The sequence below is a fragment of the Chlamydomonas reinhardtii genome, chromosome 16 (assembly GCF_000002595.2).
Source record: "Chlamydomonas reinhardtii strain CC-503 cw92 mt+ chromosome 16, whole genome shotgun sequence".
Taxonomy (NCBI): domain Eukaryota; kingdom Viridiplantae; phylum Chlorophyta; class Chlorophyceae; order Chlamydomonadales; family Chlamydomonadaceae; genus Chlamydomonas; species Chlamydomonas reinhardtii.
In genome coordinates this window covers 1592831-1613843 of record NC_057019.1, presented here as the reverse complement: position 1 = coordinate 1613843, position 21013 = coordinate 1592831, and the positions used below count along the sequence as shown (strand labels likewise).

At 61.0% G+C, this 21013-nt stretch overlaps 5 protein-coding genes across 7 annotated transcripts in view; 3 read left to right on the top strand and 2 right to left on the bottom strand.

Moving 5' to 3' along the window:
* Nucleotides 1–404, top strand: part of CHLRE_16g654100v5 (uncharacterized protein) — a 3600-nt gene extending 3196 nt beyond the window's left edge. Inside the window, exon 8 of one of the 2 annotated variants that reach the window (XM_043070859.1) lies at nucleotides 1–404. This exon is cut by the window's left edge and continues 1195 nt beyond it. The gene's annotated coding sequence lies outside the window, so the exon portion shown is untranslated. The other variant, XM_043070860.1, reaches the window with a different exon arrangement.
* A 96-nt stretch (nucleotides 405–500) lies between these two features.
* CHLRE_16g654050v5 (uncharacterized protein) lies at nucleotides 501–3379 on the bottom strand. Its single transcript, XM_043070858.1, has 8 exons — nucleotides 3314–3379; nucleotides 3138–3197; nucleotides 2744–2947; nucleotides 2317–2618; nucleotides 2046–2191; nucleotides 1806–1921; nucleotides 1390–1640; nucleotides 501–1258 (listed from the first exon to the last, which is right to left on the bottom strand). The coding sequence occupies exons 3-8, from the start codon at nucleotides 2930–2932 to the stop codon at nucleotides 985–987; spliced, it is 1278 nt and encodes a 425-aa protein (XP_042915500.1). The 5' UTR covers nucleotides 2933–2947; nucleotides 3138–3197; nucleotides 3314–3379; the 3' UTR covers nucleotides 501–984.
* A 139-nt stretch (nucleotides 3380–3518) lies between these two features.
* Nucleotides 3519–5526, top strand: CHLRE_16g654000v5 (uncharacterized protein). The gene has a single exon (XM_043070857.1). It carries the CDS (start codon nucleotides 3899–3901, stop codon nucleotides 4733–4735), a length of 837 nt encoding a protein of 278 aa, XP_042915499.1. The 5' UTR covers nucleotides 3519–3898; the 3' UTR covers nucleotides 4736–5526.
* A 10-nt stretch (nucleotides 5527–5536) lies between these two features.
* Nucleotides 5537–14678, bottom strand: CHLRE_16g653934v5 (uncharacterized protein). 2 transcript variants are annotated; one of them, XM_043070855.1, is made up of 24 exons: nucleotides 13690–14678; nucleotides 13239–13600; nucleotides 12975–13130; nucleotides 12418–12775; nucleotides 11937–12312; nucleotides 11558–11817; nucleotides 11419–11463; nucleotides 10963–11246; nucleotides 10650–10823; nucleotides 10362–10530; nucleotides 9471–10235; nucleotides 9230–9412; nucleotides 8659–9143; nucleotides 8507–8594; nucleotides 8341–8448; nucleotides 8056–8244; nucleotides 7772–7960; nucleotides 7487–7675; nucleotides 7203–7391; nucleotides 6918–7106; nucleotides 6634–6822; nucleotides 6357–6542; nucleotides 5985–6203; nucleotides 5537–5909 (listed from the first exon to the last, which is right to left on the bottom strand). In XM_043070855.1, exons 1-24 carry the CDS (start codon nucleotides 14063–14065, stop codon nucleotides 5821–5823), a joined length of 5817 nt encoding a protein of 1938 aa, XP_042915497.1. In that variant the 5' UTR covers nucleotides 14066–14678; the 3' UTR covers nucleotides 5537–5820. The 2 variants fall into 2 exon arrangements, with proteins under 2 accessions (XP_042915497.1, XP_042915498.1); XM_043070856.1 differs by lacking the exon at nucleotides 5985–6203.
* Nucleotides 14679–15586: 908 nt separating this feature from the next.
* On the top strand, nucleotides 15587–19894 carry CHLRE_16g653900v5 (uncharacterized protein). Its single transcript, XM_043070854.1, has 5 exons — nucleotides 15587–15941; nucleotides 16108–16231; nucleotides 16457–16550; nucleotides 16716–16906; nucleotides 17153–19894. Exons 1-5 carry the CDS (start codon nucleotides 15867–15869, stop codon nucleotides 18346–18348), a joined length of 1680 nt encoding a protein of 559 aa, XP_042915496.1. The 5' UTR covers nucleotides 15587–15866; the 3' UTR covers nucleotides 18349–19894.
* Nucleotides 19895–21013: the final 1119 nt, after the last annotated feature.

Genomic DNA, 21013 nt, shown 5'->3' with positions numbered 1-21013 from the left:
TTAGACATGTCGCCGGGGCAGGATTGACTGGGAGCCCACCCTGCCCAGCCCCGAGCCCGGCGCTAGGTGGTTCTGGGAGCGGATGGCCGGCCCACCGCGTTTACTTGCCTGAACTTACGTGCATGCTTGATCTGCATTTACAAGGCCCTAGACTGCGAGTTTGGCCAGGTGTGGGTTTAGACATGTCGCCGGGGCAGGCTTGACTGGAGCCCCACCCTGCCCCGCCCCGAGCTCGGCGCTAGGTGGTTCTGGGAGGGGATGGCCGGCCCACCGCGTTTACTTGCCTGAACTTACGTGCATGCTTGATTTGCATTTACAAGGCCCTAGACTGCGAGTTTGGCCAGGTGTGGGTTTAGACATGTCGCCGGCGCAGGATTGACTGTCATGGCCGGTCCCCCCTGTTCGGCTCTGCACTCCCACCAATTCCGACCGATTCCCACCGTTCCCCAGCAGTCCCCACGACCCCCGGATGCAACGCCCCTCAAATAGCCGTAAAATTCAGTAAACGTATGTTACATCCGTGAAATCTGGAACCAACAGTCCGTGTCGTTTGGAGCTGCGGCACCCTTGCGCAACGTTAGACACCTGCGCAATCATGCCCACCCAGGCCCACCCCGCCTCTGTAAACTCAGTAACTTCAGAATCCCCGAACTCAAAGCAACCCCCCCATACACGTTCTATATCAGGCACCACCCTGCCCATGGCAGGTAACCCGAGCTGGACCTTGGCAACACCCCCAAGCAAGGGGCAGGCCCACCGTGTACGTAGACACTGCACACATAAAGTATCAAATCCTACTTGTCATTAAATCGCCAGCAATGTCCCAATGCAACCACATCCACACTGCAGAGCTTCTGCTCCCACTTACTTCTGCACACCTTCAGGTCCAACCATACTGTCTCTCTATGTAGTGTCCATGCACATAAACGGATTGGCCTGACCATGGGCCACAACAAATAGGCCACATACCCCCGTCTCTACTATTTACTTCATCACCTGCACCAGGGCCAGGCCAGACAGCTTCACCAGCAGCCCCTGCGGCACCTCGGAGCCCACGTGCTTCGAGATCTGACCAAAGCACTTCCAGCACAGGAAGCGCACGTCCAGATCTGGGCACAGCAACGACTCCTTGCACCAGTAGCCCGCCGGAGTGGAGACCAGCTGGCTGTTGCCAACCATGAAGAACATGGCGCCAATCTCGCTTGGCTTCTTGTCCCCACTGCACAGGTCACAGTCCAGCACCTCAGTGCCGTCGCACCTGTGCATTGGGTACAAAGCGAAATCAAGTCAGCTTACAGTAAGCGCATCAGCACAGCAACAGAACAGCAACAGCACAGCAACAGCACTGCATGTACTCCCCGAGCTCTAGTACACATGCTACACACTCACACGTGCTTCGGCAGCGGCAGGGTGGTGCCCAGGGGCAGCGCCCGCAGCACGCTGGGCACCTGGCAGAGCCGCAGCACAGTGTTGCTGGGCTTCAGGCGCATGGCAGCAGCGCTGGCTGATGCATACTCGCCCAAGTTGTTGTACGAGTAAATGAGCTTGTGCTTCTCAGTGTCCGCAGCCAGGGCGCCGATCGTGTTGTAGGCCTCGGGCGGAATCCGGAAGCCCTGCTCCAGGATGATTATGCCGTGGTCCTGCAACCATAGTGAGACCGGGCAGAGGGATAGTCAGAAAACAAGAAATAAACGAGGGGCACGAGGCACGCAGCACGAGGCACGAGGCAACACGAGGCACTTCAAGGTAAGGGACCTAGGGGAGCCGAGCGAGGAGTCAACCATCCCCTCTAGTAAGAAACGTGCCTTGTGGAAGGTGCTGTTGTCAAGCAGGGCGGTCTTGATCTGGGCGAAGTCTCCACGAGGGCGGTAGACAACCACGGGCTGTTTCGTGCTCTTGTTGATGAACAGGTACTTGTCACCTGAAGGGGGACAACAAATGGCCTGTCTGTCATACGGTCTCCTGCCGGTGACCCGTACATCAACCTACCAATACAAACAGATTTCAGCCACCAACCCTGAAGAAAAGATGGAAATGGCACTCACCGCCAACCTTCTGGCCGGCCAGCTCGGAAACCTGGACGTTGTGCGCCAGCCGCAAGTCCTCATCGGTCACCACCTTCTCAAAGCTCCACAGCTTGCACTTGTTCTCGTTGGAGGCCATCAGCACGTCCTCAGCGGAAGGCCAGTTGCTGTAGGACGAGCACCACGCATGGTAAGCAGGACAAAGCAATAAGATCAGCAACAAATTGAGGATTGCAAAAGTGAGACAGCAAGATAAAGGGACAACCACAAACATATGCCCACCATTCCTCACCTGTTGCTGTTCCAGGCCGCACGGATGTTGTTGAACTGCTCGTTGCCGGCAAGGCAGCGGTCCACCAACATGGCGTTGTTGTCCAATGTAATGCGCATGATGGTCAAACCCGAGCCCTCCTGACCCTTAGCCAGCGCCTCCTTGGACTTGGCCAGGCGGGTGTGGTAGGGCGACGCAGTGGGCGCGCTGGCCTTGGGCGTGGGTGCGACGATGTACGGCACACGCGGCGGCTCCTGAGGGGGGCTTGGCGGGTCGGGCGGTCCACCGGCCGTGCCAGGGCTGTAGAAGTAAGGCTCAGTCACCTGTGCGCGACATGAGTAAAACAGGCAGAGTCAGCATAGATGCAATGATCAGTGTTCTTGGCAATTCCCAGCTTCTCCGGCACACTCCCGCGCACATGCCGTGACAGCCTGCCAGTAGTTCCCACCTCCGAGGTGTTGGTGGCATGGACGTGAGGCTTGGACGACAAGTAGCCAGCACCGCCGGGGTAGCCAGGGTCATCTGGAGACAAGCACTTGATGATGGAGGGCGTGCCACTGCTGGCAGTAACGGAGCCAGTAGGGCCAGTGAAGCACCACCCATCATTTGCATTCTCATCCAGGTTGAGGCCGTCCATCAGGGTGGTTGCACCCTGCAGGCAGGGCAGGGAAGATCAATAAATTGCGGGGGTTTGCAGCAGGGGTTGGAGGGGCAATTTGGTCTCTTCACAGCACAAGGTGGCCCCACCATGCTTCAGATTGTCCTGCAAGAAGTCATCACCAACTGGAAGAACTGGGCTTGTATCCGCGCCCTTGTCGCCCAAAAACCCTACCCAACCCTACCGTAGAGCCGGTCTCGAATACGTAATCCGCAGAGGGCGATTCGATTGGCCTCCTCAGCATCTGTGGGGATGCAAGGCAGAGCGTAAGTAATGAAGCTTTGGCAGGAAAACATTGGCGCGGAATTGCGATCGTTCACACAGACGAACTCCAACGCGAGCATAGCTGCAGGTACCAACCTTCACAAACTGCAAGGACACAAGCGCTGACGTAGGTCAGCGCGTCAACCAAGATGGACGTCGTTCGCCAAGACGCACAAGGGTTTTGCGCGCCTTTCCCGCGCTTGCCTCCCTAAAGGGCCCAGGTCGCTCCGGTACGGCACCATGCATCGCTCCAGGGTACAACGCTCGCCAACACACCCAAATTACAACACCAAAGCGAAACGGAAATGCGACAGAGCGCATATCGTCTGAGACAAGGCTGGTGCCAGGCTAGTGCAAGGCTGGTACCAGGGTGCACGCATGGCCCGTGCCCACACGTTGTTACTTCGCTTTGTTTGTAGACTAACTTTCAACAACCAAAACACTATTATGGCGCCTCAGGACTATAAACCAGACTGCCTGCCTCACTTAGAATTCCAGTTCGATCCTGAGAGGCCCCTCCGAACGCAATTACTTGTGGCCACTACTGTTGGACGGAGGGAGTGGTCGTATACGGTGCTTGACAGGCATCTTTCCTCACAACACGGCAAAGCTGCGGGATGGTGGTGTGGAACCGAAGCCCCGCAAAGCCCGGACACAGTACCGATTGATAAACCTGTCACCATGTACGAGGCAAACAAGCTGGCCACAGCCAAGCCGGGCGCAAAGCCGGGACACAGCGGCTACTGGAAGCGGTCTTCCAAGGCGTACATGCAATTGGGCGGCTGGGCCGCCATCCATTCCACCCCTCAGCTCTCGGCCTACGCGGATTCCTTTTATCAGCCTTCCATGACCACGCTGGTCGCTGCGCTCGACGCTCTGGAGCTGCAGGGACCAGCTGGACCAGCCACAGGGTCGGCAGTACCATCAGCAGCAGCATCGTCAGCGGCAGCTGCTGCCGCCCCCACCCCGCTGGCCGCACACCTGCCCGGGCCCTCCAGCTCGGCACTCACTGTCCCTTGGGTGGACCTGTCATATGCGGCCGTACGGCAGCAGCGGGAGCGCATGGACCTCCAGTCTGTTCGTCGCCGGGCCGGTGGGGGCTTTGGGGATGTGTACGTCATGTCGCTTGAGGACATGTCCGCTGGGCAGGGAGAGGTGGTGGTGAAGCTATACCGGCGTGTCATAGAGAAGTCAGGGGACGTTGCGGCTGATCGCAGCGCGTTGGGCAATGCCATCCGTTGGGGATTGCAGTGCGCGCGCCCTGACGTCCTGCCGCTGAGGGGCCTGGTGCGTGATGTGTCAGGCGAGGCGGTGGGCGTGATTTATGAGCACTTTCCATCCACACTTGAGCGCTGGATCACAGCAAAAGATGAAAAGGAGCGGCCATCAAAATCGCTTAGCCAGCTGTGCGGCGTGCTGCGTGATGCGGCTGTCGCCACCGAGTACCTGCACTCGCTAGGCTACATTCACCGCGACATTAAACCGGCCAATATCCTGGTAAGTTGGCGCTCCTGTTAACGAAGTGCGCATTCTGGGTTGTAGCTTTGTGGTGATCAAATGTGCTTGTGATCTCATTGCAGGTCACAACGGAAGGCCGCGGCGTGCTGGGCGACCCGGACCTCATCACGGCAAGGAAGCAGGAGCGGGGGCAGGCAAGTGGAAGGTTAGGGGTTGCAAGGATATCGGCTGGGGGCGGGGGGGGGGGGATCTGCTAGTGCTGTCCTGTTGACCGACAACCTCACCTCAACAGCCAGCAATCGATTATGGAGCAAGCGTCAACCCCCTGCTATTTCCCTTCATTCAAGCAGGCGGGCACACAGGGCTTCCGTCCCCCGGAGGGAGAAGGTGGCGTGACGGGTCCTGATGCGCGGCACAGCTACGGATTCGACGTGTACAGCATGGGGATGGTGTTGTACGTCTTGATGGTTGGTAAACTCCCTGCGGAAGATGCCAATCTGCGGAATGGGATAACAATGAGCATGGATGCTCGGAAGCGTTTCTGGGGCACCCTGGACCAGGCTCCAACTGGAGCGGCGGCATGCACGGATGCAATGGCCAGGCTAGTACAGGTGTGTTGCACAAAATCACCGGGTGAACGACTAAAGAATGAAAACGCAAGTGAAAAGACGGTAATGGCGCGGTTTGTGTTCGAGCTAGACAATGCACTGGCTATGCTGCACAAGTGAGTTGGTGCTGTGGCTTTAGCGAGGGCTGCGGAATCCAATAGAGGAGTTGCTACTCCAGTGTGGGAACGGGCTTACAAGGCGCTGATGCACGCAAGGTACTTCGAATCTTCAAAGGAGTTGCTAGTCACTTGTCAAGGACGTCCGTAATAGTCACGTACAGCAGCCACCACCAGCCAGCCATGGGCGCGACTGTCCACAGCGTTTACTGTCGGTTACGGTAACATGCATGTGAATTCACAACTTGCGCTACTGACTGTCTACCCTCGTGCCGCCTGCAAGCCCACTCTGCCTTCCACTATGGTCTACTTACGCATTAGTTCCGCAACACACGTCACTATGAGTCAGTCTTTTTCCAGCGCGGAAATGTATTGCAGTTGGTCGCGGGACTGTACTGCATTATAGCATATGAAGTACCCATTATTGGAAGCCCAGCTGCCTCTCGAATTCAAGGATTCGGTCACTCCAATCCAATACTCGGGGTCCTCCTGGGGGGAGCCCGCCCGGCCCTGCAGAGCAGGCAAACAGCGCCGGTCTGGAACTGGAAAATGCATTGAGCAAGTAGAGATAAAGGCGTTGCGTACCTGGGCCAGGGGCTCGGTGCAGTAGCTCAGGCGGCAAGGTAAGGCCATCTGCCTGCCGCTCCAGGCCTTGGGTGAAGGGCAGTGCGCCGCCGCCAAAGGACACCCCGCCCAGCCCGAGGCCGGGCGGGGCTGCACCGCCCTGCATCGACAGCTGGCGCGCCGCAGCACCGCCCTGCATCGATAGCTGGCGCGCCGCAGCGCTGCCTTGGCTGCCGGGCCCTGCAGAGCAGGCATATAGCACCAGTCAGGGACTGGAAATCGCAAAACCGAGGGATAAGGATGCGAATTACAATTGAAGGGACAGTCCGGCAAGCGGAGGCACAACGGAGGGATAAGCAAGTAGAGAGAAAGGAAGGCGCAGCCATTGCACACCTGGGCCAGGGGCTCGGTGCAGTAGCTCAAGCGGCAAGGTAAGGCCATCTGCCTGCCGCTCCAGGCCTTGCGTGAAGGGCAGCGTGCCGCCGCCATAGGACAGCCCGCCCAGCCCGAGGCCGGGCAGGGCTGCACCGCCCTGCATCGACAGCTGGCGCGCCGCAGCGCTGCCTTGGCTGCCGGGCCCTGCAGAGCAGGCAAATAGCACCAGTCAGGGACTGGAAATTGCAAAACCGAGGGATAAGCAAGTAGAAAGGAAGGCGCGGCCATTGCGCACCTGGGCCAAGGGCTCGGTGCAGTAGCTCAAGCGGCAAGGTAAGGCCATCTGCCTGCCGCTCCAGGCCTTGCGTGAAGGGGGGCAGCACGCCGCCGCCAAAGGACAGCCCGCCCAGCCCGAGGCCGGACGGGGCTGCACCGCCCTGCATCGACAGCTGGCGCGCCGCAGCGCCGCCTTGGCTGCCGGGCCCTGCAGAGCAGGCAAACAGCGCCGGTCAGGAACAGGAAATCGCAAACCCGAGGGATAAGCAAGTAGAGAGAAAGGAAGGCGCAGCCATTGCGCACCTGGGCCAGGGGCTCGGTGCAGTAGCTCAAGCGGCAAGGTAAGGCCATCTGCCTGCCGCTCCAGGCCTTGCGTGAAGGGGGGCAGCGCGCCGCCGCCGAAGGACAGCCCGCCCAGCCCGAGGCCGGACGGGGCTGCACCGCCCTGCATCGACAGCTGGCGCGCCGCAGCGCCACCTTGGCTGCCGGGCCCTGCAGAGCAGGCAAACAGCGCCGGTCAGGAACAGGAAATCGCAAACCCGAGGGATAAGCAAATGAGAGAGAAAGGAAGGCGCGGCCATTGCACACCTGGGCCAGGGGCTCGGTGCAGTAGCTCAAGCGGCAAGGTAAGGCCATCTGCCTGCCGCTCCAGGCCTTGCGTGAAGGGGGGCAGCGCGCCGCCGCCGAAGGACAGCCCGCCCAGCCCGAGGCCGGACGGGGCTGCACCGCCCTGCATCGACAGCTGGCGCGCCGCAGCGCCGCCTTGGCTGCCGGGCCCTGCAGAGCAGGCAAACAGCGCCGGTCAGGAACAGGAAATCGCAAACCCGAGGGATAAGCAAGTAGAGAGAAAGGAAGGCGCAGCCATTGCGCACCTGGGCCAGGGGCTCGGTGCAGTAGCTCAAGCGGCAAGGTAAGGCCATCTGCCTGCCGCTCCAGGCCTTGCGTGAAGGCGGGCAGCGCGCCGCCGCCGAAGGACAGCCCGCCCAGCCCGAGGCCGGACGGGGCTGCACCGCCCTGCATCGACAGCTGGCGCGCCGCAGCGCCACCTTGGCTGCCGGGCCCTGCAGAGCAGGCAAACAGCGCCGGTCAGGAACAGGAAATCGCAAACCCGAGGGATAAGCAAATGAGAGAGAAAGGAAGGCGCGGCCATTGCGCACCTGGGCCAGGGGCTCGGTGCAGTAGCTCAAGCGGCAAGGTAAGGCCATCTGCCTGCCGCTCCAGGCCTTGCGTGAAGGGGGGCAGCGCGCCGCCGCCGAAGGACAGCCCGCCCAGCCCGAGGCCGGACGGGGCTGCACCGCCCTGCATCGACAGCTGGCGCGCCGCAGCGCCGCCTTGGCTGCCGGGCCCTGCAGAGCAGGCAAACAGCGCCGGTCAGGAACAGGAAATCGCAAACCCGAGGGATAAGCAAGTAGAGAGAAAGGAAGGCGCAGCCATTGCGCACCTGGGCCAGGGGCTCGGTGCAGTAGCTCAAGCGGCAAGGTAAGGCCATCTGCCTGCCGCTCCAGGCCTTGCGTGAAGGCGGGCAGCGCGCCGCCGCCGAAGGACAGCCCGCCCAGCCCGAGGCCGGGCGGGGCTGCACCGCCCTGCATCGACAGCTGGCGCGCGGCAGCGCCGCCTTGGCTGCCAGGCCCTGTAGAGCAGGCAAACAGCGCCGGTCAGGAACTGGAAAATACAAAACCAAGGGATAAGCAAATGAGAGAGAAAGGAAGGCGCGGCCATTGCGCACCTGGGCCAGGGGCACGGCCTTGGCCGTTGTCGGGCACTGTACCATGTTCAGCTGCATCGTTGTCCTCATCACTCCCATCAGTGCTGCGGTCGCTGGCCGTTGGTGAGCCTGGTTGGTAGGCTATGTGTGAGTCCAGGTGTACCATATGCTACAATGCGCTACATACCTTGGAATCTATCCCGGATTTGCTGGTACAGGGCCTTGATCGGCTCCCGTTGCGAGCTGAGGCGGAGATTCAAGCCGACAGACACCTTCTGTGAATGCCAATAAGAAGCCGTCAGCAATCGGTTGCAGTATTGTAAATCAATTGGTACATACCCGCATGTACAGCTTCTTGCCCCTTCCAAGGCCCTTGAGCAGCGCCCGAAGCAAAGGCCATGGCTGCCGCTGGTCGAACGGTGGGACGAGCGACATCAAGTCGACACCTTGAGACCGCAAGGTAACACGGCGTGGGCGGCGGCTAGGCAGAGGAAAGAGCTGCTCTGGCGATCCCGGTATCGACACGGTGCCCCCTTCATCAGCGGCACCATCAGCGAAGGCAACTGCGGCGGCCAGGGTAGGTAGCCGCCGAGGACCTTGCCGCCCCGGCAGCGGCGACTGCTGGAGATCATCTTGGCTGTGCTGCTGCTGGTGGCGGTGCAAGCGCTGCTTGACGAGCTGGATGTAGGCATCAAGGGCCTCCCGGATAGCGCTGCGCTCCGGCGGCAGCTGGCTGCTGCCGCCAGAGGCAGTCGTTGTTGCCGATCGCCATTTCTCAAGGTGCTTCTCGCTGATGCTGTTCCTCCACGCGGCCAGCACGTCGCCTGCATGGATCGGCCCATATCATTGTCATACGGTGTGTGTCAGAAGTGCGTGTGATAGAAATCCCAGCAGCCCAGGACCTGCTTACCTTGGTCAGACACACGGGACTTGAACAGCGGGTACAGCGGCCCCTGCTCCGAGGCCAGCAGCTTGTTTGTTACCGAGCTGTCAATCTGCTGCAGGGCTGCAAGAGCAGCACCGAGCTGCTGTGACCACGTCACGTCCTTGTCCAACATGTTGCGCCGAGACCAGGTGCCCCGCCTGGCTGATCCTGGGGACGGAAGAGGGCTGCCGGCAGGCGGAGACCCTCCCGGGCTGGGGCTTATGACCATGGGCGACGTGTGCACTGACGTGACTGCACGCTGGCCTGCCGCGGGAGTGAGCCGTGGCGACACCCCCCCCCCGTCGGCTAAGCAGCAACATCATCCCGGGGCTGCGGTAACCCACTGCGCCGGCGCTGCTGGGTCCTGTCGCACAGGCATGGGCTGCAGGCCTGCTGGCTGCACCTGCGCTCGCAGATGCGCTTCCGCTGTCGGTGCTGCTGCTGCTGCAACTGGGCCGCACAACGCCCGCACCCCCACCACCGACATCAGCTGCTGCTGGCTGCTGGCCGCTGCGGCTGCCGCTGCTGGCACTGTTAGTGATGCCGTATGTGTGCTGCTGAGCCCCTCCTTCCTCACCGCGGACAGGAGCCGCAGTGACAGCAGCTGCCCAAGCCGGCGTCCGTTGCGGCTGCTCGGCAATGCGCCCAGCAACCTCCACGGGGCAGGCATATGCGCCTCCGCCGTCACTGCTGCTGCTGGGACTGCAGCTGCGACTGGGCTGCACAACGCCCGCGCCCCCTGCATCGCTGGCATCGGCTGCTGCTGGCCGCTGGCTGCTGCTGCTGCCGCCGCTGTCACTGCTGGTGACACCATACGTGTGCCCAGGCTGTTCAGCCCCGCTATCCTCACCGCTGACAGCAGCCGCAGCGGGAGCCCCGACCCAAGCCGGCGGTGGAGGCGGCTCCCTTCGGAGCAGCTGCTCGGCGATGCGCCCAGCAACCTCCTGGGGATAGGCACGCAGGTGTTGTGATGCAGCAGCACGAAGATACCCTGCGTACATATTTACCAGAGGTATGAATGCGACATTACAAGAAGGGGGCTGATGAAGCAAGGGGTATGTTGGCGCCGTACAACTGTCCGAAGCTACATCAGCAAATCATCGCCAAGCCACCATACCTTGGCGGTTGGCGGAGATGGCGCTTGCCTCAGCACTCCGACGCGGCACCACTCCCTCCAGTCGGTCGAAGATGGCATGGTAGTTGCCAGCCATAGTGAGCGTGAAGCGGTCCAGCGTGTAGGCCTGATCACACAGCCGGTTCACCTTCAGCAGGCTGATGCCTGTCTCCTGTGGTTTGATGGCATGACGATAGTTGAGGGTAGTGCAAACAGTGAGTGCGTGGTGGTGAGCAACCATGGATCAGATGCCGCGAGCCTCCGACAACCCAGCCCACCACCGCCGCCTACCTGTGTCGATGTGTACGCCTGTTTGGGCACGCCGGGTATGCACCGCACCCAGTACAGCGACAACTGCAGGTAGTGCTTCTGCAGGTACAGGGCCACGTCCTTGTTGCGGAAGTAGTTGGGCACCACGATTGGATCACCAGCGGCAGGGGCTGGGATGGCCACGATGTACGACACCTGCAAGTATGTGGTGTTGATGAAGGCTCCCATTCACCTCGCAGCCATGACCGTCCTATAGGCTATTACCCAGGAACCCATAACCACACAAGTTTCCACGAGTCAGTCAACACGTGAAGGCGTAAAGGTAACGCCCCACCTCGAAGGGGCGGACCTTGACGTGCACAAACCAGGTGGTGTCTCCGGTGGCCTCAGCAGCGCCACCCTGCCGCGCTGGCGGCCCTGAGCACCGGCGCACGTGGAGGTGGAAGACTTGCGGGTCCAGCTGACCGTCGAAGGGGATGCGCGTGTCCAGTCCAGTCAGGAAAAACTCGCCGCTGCCGCCGCCACCAGCCGCGTGCCGGCCGGCACCCTCCAGCTCGGAGGCTTCAGCGCCCAGCTCCTCGTCCGTGGCCAGCTCCACCGCCTCCAGAAACTCAGGCGCTGCAAACAGAATGGGGCACCAGTTCTTGCGTGGAGGTGAAGTGTTTTTCATTACAAGCCCCGGAAAAGAATGCCCACACATGTATAGACAAACTGGCAACCCCATTCACACACACACACACACACACACACACACACACACACACACACACACACACACACACACACACACCTGGGGCCTCCACCTCGATGGCCGTGACGTCTGCTCCAGCTCGAGCTGAATGGGCACAAAGCAACATCCCTGAGGATAAGGCCTGCACGAAGGCTTTATGTGGGCCCAGAAACTGCAGCCCCCGCCGACCCTTGCGCACCTAGCGCGTCCTTCTGGTACTTGGACAGGTGCCGGCGAGACAGCGGGAACCTCCACTCCTGCCCGACAGTTAGGCGCGATGGACCAGCCAGCAGCGACATCAGCACAGCTCCCAGCAGTTCCGCCGACATGTAGTTCGGCTGGAAGCGCATCAGCTGCATGCTGCGGAAGCCAAGCCAGACCGGCGTGGCCTTTGGCCGGCCTCCACCTGGCGCTGGGCAGGCCTTCAGCCCCTTCAGCACCGCCTTCATGACGTGCGACCTGTGGTTGGGCGCACGGTTTGAATGACAAGTGCTATTATAAATTGGCCTGGGACGGGGCAGTGGTGCGTCACATTCATGTACAAAGTGTCGGGCCCGCCTAATGTCCGTCTGACTCACGCGTCCCACACCAGCACAACGAAGGGCCGCCCGTCGGGCCGTTTTGGAAGCCCCGTGCCCCCCAGCAGCGCGCCGGCCATGAGGTCGATGTACGTCGCGACGTCCACTTGGTTGAGGGCGCAGACTAGCGCGCCTGCCAGCTCCTTGCCCATATCCGAGGTGACGTAGTATGGGCAGAACCCGCCTAGGCTAGCCATCACCGCCTCGATGCCCGCCAGCCCAAAGCGTGTTGAGCGCTCGTCGTTGGCGCCAGTGACCAGCAACCACAATGGTAGCGGCTTCGCACCAATCGCCTTGCGCTGCCGGCCGTCATCTGGCGGCACCAGCGGCACCAGACCCTGAACGGGGTGCTGCTGCTCCCAGGTCGCGCCTGGGCCTGCACGGGAATGGCGGCGAGGAAGGAAGGGATGTTTGCATCACGGTCTCACAAAATAACGGTACTGCAATCTGGTGCAACAGGACATGTCATGATCTGTCGCACCTGCGGGCTGCCGCAGCACGTCGGAGACAGGCACAGACGCCACCAGGACGAACGGCAGCTTTGCGCTCACCGCCCTGACAACATGAGAGGTGTAATCCAGATGCACACCCAGGTGGAAGCGGTGGTTGAGGTGTGCGAACAGGCGTACCGCCAGGTCGTCGGCAAACAAAATGCGCAGGGGCTTCAAAGACACGTGGCGCAGTGAGCTGACAGCGCCGCTGCCCTGGTGCGTTTCCACACCGGCCTGAATCTCTTCCGACAGCGCCTCCATGACACCCTCCCAGTCCTTGCTCTTGTCGCTGTGCCGCATGTCCCGGTGCTGGACCACGCGTGACAGAGCCTTCTTGGCGTTGGCGACCTGTCCGGAAATGAAGTGAGGGGAGTTGGCGGAAATTCACGGCGCAATTGACATAACACGGCTGGATCTACATGGCCTAATGTCGGAATGCTGTCGGGCGGACCCCCAGAACATTCCTGGCTCAGGCCATGCGCGCACGGCTGCTGCACACCACCCAGTTCGGAATAGATTGGGCTGGTACTCGCGACCCCTTGCTCACCCTCTCGTTGTCCATGATGCCCTGGCTGTTGCCGGCTGCCAGCTGCTCGGGGTTCGCCATCGCGGCGCCGCCGTCACCCTGAATCATGGCGTTCATGTGCATACCTGCCGTTGTCAGGATCCGCTTCATGTACTGGAAGACCTGCAGCGCCGCGACCTGCACAAAGCGTAACCCCAAATGAGTCAGTAGGCCCCAATCACGCAAGACACAGCGCATCACAGCAAGGTAGGTAGGCCTGCATGGGAGTACCAGATGGCAGCGCACCTTGCCGCGGCGCTGCTTCTTGTTGCCCTCCCCAGCCTTAAGGACGTGCGCCTCTGCGCAGCAACGAGGCTCCGAGCCCTCCGACCCCCACGCCCCCGGCTTGCCCGCCAGCGGCAGGTACACCGCGCCACTACCGCCGCTGGCGGGCTCGACACGCCCGACACCGAACACTACATGCACGCTGACAGTCTGGTCGGCGCCGCGCAGGGGCTGCGTGCCGCGGATGGCCAAGTCGCGCATGTAGATGAACGCCGAGGCGACAGTCGGGCAGCGGACGCGCTCGACAAACGCATAGCTGCATACGTAGTTCTCCTCCACCGCGATATCGCACATGTTGCGCAGCGTTTCTTTGGGGTCCACATCTGCACGGAGTGGCGCGGCAGTGCGACGCATCAGTCAAGCGACCAAGAACCCTAGAGAGTCAACCAGCCCCAGCCAAGCCACGGCTTACCTCCCTGCTGCAGCGCTTGCTCCGTGAAGACCTGGCTGCGCGGCTTTTCGCCGCTGTTGGGGTTGCGCCTACGCACACGCGGTGCGAAGGCGGGGAAGGCAGCTGTGATGGCTGTCCTGACGACCTCGCGGAAGGCGTGCGCTCCTGACGCGCCCTTGTACTTGACGCCACTCTCCTTCCATTTGACCGAAACCAAGCACGCGCCGAGCGGCTTGGGGGCCACGTCGACGTCGGCAAGGTGAAGGAAGTCCGTGTACTTGACGCTAGTCGTGAGCCCAAACACAGGCCCTTCCCAAACTGTAACTCTACCCTCCTTGATAAGGTCAAATATAGGTGCAGTCGGGTCCTCTGCGATAGTCTGCAAAATGCCAGACATCCTTGCAAGCCATGGCCTTAATACATTCTCTAATGAAAGATTAAGTATGCAACGTGGCTCATTAACTAATACATATGCTTTCGCGACTAAAGACGCCAAGTCAGGGGCTCACATGCCATCCGGCGTCCACAAAGGGCCTTTTGAAAACATAGTTGCAATTCAGTATAGCTGTATGAAATCTGAATACAAACTACTTACGGGCGCTGCGGTAGGCGCGACTTGAGGACCAGTCGCGAGCGCAGCCAAGAATGTGGATCCCGGTTCGCTCATGAATATTGGACGCGCCCACCCCATCATATACATATTTAGAATTACTTCTCAAGTGTATTAATAAGCCACAACCGCCTCCTCTGCGTTTCGTTGACCTCGCGTTTCCTCACAACTCCCCCCAAGTAGTTGTAGTTTTGTGGGTCCACGCTAGTTGCACGCTGTTTCCATCAATGCAATTCAATTGTAATATGTTATAGCTGTATAGTATAATCTTTTGTGTTGCAGACTCGCGGAGGGCTAGCGAGGAAAAGTTGGGCGCATCAGTTGCCCGTCACGTCCTTAGACGGCAGCCTACTCGCCAGCGCAGATAGCACAGATCAATCATCTCAACTCTACAAACCACTTAAAGATTTGTCTGCATAAGAATGCTGGCCTTTGGAGAGCCGTGTCAGGGTTCGCGTGCCCAACCCGAGCCAGGCAGCCCGGACCACCCGCACCTCCACCATGGATTTAAGCAACCATGTTATGACTAGCCAGGACCAATGCTTGGCCAGTTAAGTTTGTGTTTTGGCTGCCCGCCAAAGGTGCCGTTTGCAGGGCCGGCAGAGTCGAGAGGACCCTAGAGGCTAAGGAGGGTGGGAATTTCGGGGATCGGCTGTTTGTGGGCTGTGAGTGGTTGGGACTACCCGTTTCCAAGCACTGTTGCAGTTCCCTAGCGGGCCGGCCCAGCACTGCTGGATGCCTGGGCGGGACAACTGGATGGCTCGGAGGGGACTGTTGGATGGCCCGGTCGGGCCGACCCGGGAATGCTGGATGGCCCGGCGGGGACTGCTGGATGGCTGGGTCGGGGTCACCCCAGCACTGTTGAATGGCTCTGCACGTTACACGCGGCGTGCTGTTATGACTGCGCCGCGGACCAGGGAGGAGCGTGGGGGTATATACCCCGGTCAGGTCGCCCCCAGGTAGGCAGGTTATGTGGGCGGGCTATGCTGGATGCCCGCGCCGGCTGGATGCGTCTCCGACCCCGATGCCCTGGATGGCTCGCCCAGATATCCCTCCCACCCTCCTAGGCTGAGGCTAGCGGCACGGCTAGAGGAGGGCCTACAGCGTGGGCCCCGGTGGGCCCTGGCGTGGGCCCACAGTTATCAGCACAAGTAGCAAAGTGGATGTGGTGTGGTCTGGCATTCGGTGCACGCAAGGCGTCGGTTTTGGGGGACGCGATCGGGGAAGATGGGGCGTCGCTGATGTGGCCCATCGGGAGGATCGCGTAAGGGCGTTGTGATGAGCCCTTGGCGCGTCGCAAACGCAATGCTTCCAAATCTCCAGCCTATGTTCTCTGCCCGCCTTAGCTCCCTTCACGCGTCATCTGACAACTGCGCTGACAATTGCTTCAGCCGACGGGAACCCCCTCGTGACGCGCACTCGGCGCGACACTGCCACGTTCATATGATAGTATAGGAAGATGAGTAATTTGAGGGGCTTTGCAGCGAGCCTTGGAGCTGGGAGAGGTCGAGACTTCCAGCTCCGCGCGCTTTTGCAGCATACGCTCGCGCTGATTGCCCTCTTGGGCTCGGTTTGCCAAGCGCAAGTGATGAGCAAAAATGGCGCGGATAACGCAACGCAGCGGAGCCCCGCCGAGGAGCTGAACCACGTCCTGCATTGGGTGGTAAGCCCATTCGCTGGCCCGTCTTGGCCTTCTGATCGTCTGCAATACTGCACCATCGCGCGATTGTCCTCCAGTTGCGGGGCGTTGTAATATTGTCCTCCAGCTCCGGGTCGCCGTGTCGCCTCCGCCACGCGACACGAAGCGCCGACCGACGCCGTGCCCGCAGGCGTACCTGCTGATGGCCTGCTCCGCTGGACTGCTGCTAACTTCAGCAGTGGCACTGTTTCGATGGCCGTATCCAAGCTGCCTGTGCTACAACACTCCCTTTTCAGACTCCGCCATGTGCCTAGGTGCGTGTCCGGCAGGACCCGGAGCACGTTGTGATGCTTGCAAGGTCTCTGAGCGTGTGGCTGCGCGACAGCGGGTCTCGGAGTTTGAAGCTAGCAATTTCTACCCTGCTGGTGACTCAGCGGGTATTACGGGACTGGCGTAGCTGGTTTGACAGGAAGGACACCTAAGCTTGTACCGTACCGTAATCGTGTGATTGAACACATTATTGAACGGGTGCTGTGCAGGGTCGCCGTGCTGCGCCTGTGCCAATATACGCCAGGGGAACGTGACCTTAATTTTTGCGTGGACAATGCTTCTTCTTTGCCGGATGGCCATAGGGTAAGGCGAGGCACTCGAAGCGGTGCAGGGGCGAAAGCATTTCCTTGGCTGCTAAGGTTGGCCGAAGCGATGTGACTTATGTTAGGACAAGGCTGATGTGTACCACAGCGAGATGCGCGCACTCTGGCAGGAAGCACCCCTGAAATGCCCCTGTGCGGCCTGCAGGTTTGAGCTGTCGTACCTTTACCCCTACCTGGGCTTCTGCCTGCTACACGCCGTCACGGCGTCGTTGGTGTATGTGATGGTGCGCGGGGTGCAGCGGCAGCAGGCTGAGGAGGAGGCGGCGGTGGCGGCCAGCCGTGGCCGCATGCTGCTGCTCCACGAACTGGGCGTGCCGGGAGCGCTGGGGCGAGAAGGTGCGGGGTGCGGGGCCGCGCGGTTGTGCTCATGGTAGGAATCGGGCAGACTGCAGCAGATGCCGGTGTGTGGGCGCGGCCTGGGATGTGCTGCGCTTGCTTGCGGCCCCCAGACAGCGCAGGTCAGGCGTCCAGGCCAGAGCCTGTCGTGTTGAGGGGCCCCAAAGGCGCACCTCTCGCCTCTTGCTTCTACTGCCGATCAGCTGACCTCGTTCACGCCGTCACACCCGATTACCGGTACTGCAGGTCAGCAGCCTGCGCCGCTGCCGCCCATCCAGACCATGAGTGCCGAGCTGGTGCTGGTGCTGCAGCCCGATTACTGCAGCGCCTGTGGGGGAGTAGGAGGTGGTAGCAGCTGCGAGGAAAAGGGAGAAGGCGCTGACGGCGACGGCAAGCCCCGTGCCAGCTGCTGCGAGGCGTGGGGCGCTGAAGGCCGGGCGACTGGCGCCGCGGCGGATGCTGCCGCTGGAGCCGCGGCGCACGCGGCGGGGCTGGGCAAGGCTGCCGGCGCACTGCCGCCTGGCGTGGCGTGGGCGTTGAGGTACACTCGCGTCGAACCGCCGCATGCAGCGCCACACGGAGAGGACCAGGCGTCGCCTAAGGCCGCGGGCCTCGTGCGTGGCGGCAGCGGAGCATCGCCCCTTGCGGCGCCAACGCCCGCGACCGCTACTGGGGGAGCTGGGAATGTTGGACTGGTTGGAATCAGTGCCTTCGCTGGCGCGCCAGCTGCGGCGGCTGCGGTGCTGCCAGAGGCGGAGCCGTCGGGTTGCGAGGGCCCTGGGGCGGCTGAAGCACCAGGAGCCGGCTGCGGCGCCGTCAGCAGCGCAGCGGGCGGGTGCTTCGGCCGCTTGGGGTGCGAGACGGGCGCCGGCGCCGACTGCAATGGCACTGGAGCGCAGCAATCGGCTCTGTGGCGAAGCGTCAGCGAAGCCCTGACGCCGGCGCATGCCCTACAACAGCAAAGATTGCAGGCGCGGCTCTCATCAGCGAGGTCGCACATGGCAGGAAGCTCGCCGGCCCTCGTGCTGGCCCACGGGGTCTCCCTGCCGCTTCCTGAGCTCGCGAACAGGACGCCGGTGGCCTCCCCGACAGCGTCTGTCCCTACTCACGCCCGTGCGTGGTCTGGCTCGCGTGCACAGATTTCGGCCACGTCGCTTCCTGTGATGGTTGCTACCTACCGTGGTGGCTCGCCTCCTCCAAGCGCCCTCCGTGGTGGCTCACCTCCTCCAAGCGCCCTCCGTGGGGGTTCTTCGCCTCCAGTACCGCGCCAGCAGCAGCGTGCAGTCCTCGGCCACAGGCCGGCCTCGACTGACGCTGCGGGGCACACGGACTGCCCGCCGCTGACGCCTGTGACGCTCGCTGCGGATGCAGCCGCGGCGGCGGCAGCCGCACCGGCCGCTCCGCAAGCCGCAGACACCCAAGGCAACACCGCAGGCCCCTAGAAATGGTATGTCGTTCTGGGGTACTTCTGGCCTGTCCAGTGCAGTCGTGAACGGCTCGGCAGGGGGTCGCCGCAATATGGTTGGGTCCAGGCGCTGCTGCCGTGCGTGATGCCGGGTGTTGCGAAAGCATAAGGTGCTGCCATGCGTGGTGCAGAGTGTGTGCTGACAAGTGCGTGGTGCCGAGGACGAGGGCCTCTGACAGGTCTGTGCAGGATGCCTCTCGACGCAGGACTGTGGATTGATGCGGGTCTGGATGTGGGCGCGGATGAGACGTGGTATACCTTGCAAATGACTACCTATGACCTGCTCAGATGCTTTTGGAACTGAATTGGGTTGTGAATTCTCTTGCCTGTGCATTTTGCTTTGACCGGGGAACACTCACGGGGACCACTTGTCCTGCTGGAACGTCAAAGCTTTGGCGTGTACCGATTACTGGAAACGCGTGACTTCACTCTGTGATAATGGCCGTGGAGTTCGATTGCATCTGCGCTCTCACACTAGCATTAGTTGAATGCGAGTTACTGCATCTGGCGGCAAGTACCTGATTGCGGTGCAGGTCTTAGCTGAGTACGATATAGTTAGGTGAGCAGCTAGCACTGATACGCTGTCCTGCGCGGTCGCCAGTTCTAGGCGTAATCCCAAGAACTTGGACTCGTCGAGCTCTCGAGCGATGGCGGAAGCCACAGATGGACAACCGTGGTGGCATGGTCGCCCCTGTGGAGCCGTAATCCAGGTTCAGTGCCGCAGGGAGGGTTGAGCTAGTTGGTGTATTCTGGGGGTCTTTTTATTTGTATGCTCAAGCGTATCAGTATTTGGTAAAGCCTATTGATTGCAAATAGGCGGCGGGTCCAACCCAGCCGGAGCGGGAAAGACCTTTCTAGTTATTTGTATTCTCAGCGCTGTGGGATGGTATGCGGCAGCTGGATGTGCGGCTGTTCCTCATGCCCACACACCTCTACCTTCTCAGGACACGCCCCGTCAGGCGGGGAGTACTCACAGTTATAATTGTCCCTCTTCCAAGCGACTGATGCCTGGTGACGAAACTTATCATGATGTGCTTTTGAAGGAGCTTTGGAACCTGGGGGGGTGGGGGTGTCTGCTGCGCGTGGGTGCAAGTATACTATAAGGTTACCCTGACAGGAGGGTGGGAAAGTTGCCGCCGGGGGGCATCTTGGGGGGTGGGTTTGGTCGGGCATCTGTCTCGCGCGGCATCTTGGTTGCCGCCGGGCGGCATCTTGGTTGGCGGCAGGGGTGCCGCTGCGCATCTCAGCTGCCACCCGCCCCAATCTGAGTTTGGGGGAGCGGTCCCGCCGCGCATCTTAGTTGCCGCCCGCCCCAATCCAAGTTTGGGAGACCAGTCCCGCCGCGCAACTCGGTTGACACGCATCCCAATCTGAGTTTAGCAGGGCGGCCCCGCTGCACAACTCAGTTAGCGCGCGCTCATATGTGGATTTGAGAGCCAAGCATCGTGCTGTAGTGTTTGCACGGTAGTAGGTGCACGGCTGCATGGCGGCACGCACAGCGGAAGCCGGGTAGCCCAAAAACGGGCAGCCCGCTTCCATCCCCGTCAACTCTCTCACATATAGGCTGCAGACACAGACTGCAGACACAGGCTCTATGCAGCAAACGATATTCGTGTGCGAAGCCTTGAAAGAAGGCAAGGAAGCAAGAACTCTGGTGATCAGCAGTTCCTTCAGCGCGCTTCATAGTCCTAGACAGTGCTTTAATTGAGTACCACTCAGCAACTGGAATGATCGTAGACACCCTGGGCGCCCTTAAATGGGCAAAGTTGCCAGCAAGCTGCCGCGAACCAGTGGTTCGTCTTTGGCTAACACCCCCAAACTGCCTACAGTTTTAATGGTCCCGTAGTGTTACATACTGTCAACCATATCCTTACTATGGAGCTTCTAACTCGCTCAGTTGAGGGACTGAACCAAGAGAGGGGAGCTGCCAGAAGCCTTGCTGGAAAATGCGAGCAAATACCAATACTGTAACAACTCTACTAAGTATGTAAACATTTAGGCAAGCAATCCCGCCCCAACTGCTGGGTTGTCAGCTGCCGCTGTCCACCGCCATCAGTCGCCCCGCCATCCACCCACCATCCTGTGAATCCCCCCGACCGTCCTGTGATCTCCTAGGCTCCTTTCTGAGGGGAAATCCCATCTGATATCGGGAAACTAGGTTGTGGATTCCTCCCCCGCGCGCAATCTTCAATGGCGTCGGACCGCATCTGAGTTGCCGCGCGGGGGCCCCGGCCGCATCTGACACGGCCCCCCGGCCCAATCTTAGTTGTCGGCACAGGCCGCCGCCCCAAACTTGGACCCCCCGCCAACCACAACTAAGTTGCTGCCACAGCCCGGTTTCCGCAACCGTATGACCAGACTCAATCCACAACTTTCCGGATTTCCCACCCTCCGCCCTGACCCACAGCTACTGTAGCAGCGTACCGTAGTGATGCTGGAGCACTGCGGCCGGGTTTCAGATGCTGTGGGGCATAAGCCATGGATCGTGTGGAAGCTGAGGCGACTTGAGGCGGATCCCAGGCGGCAAGGGGCACCCCTCCGGGCTCCGGACCTGCGGGCCGTGTGCCCGTGTCCGGGCTTTGGGGAAGGCATGTGCCCAAATTTGCTGTCCAGTCGTGCGGCCCCTCTCCTTCAATCTCTCG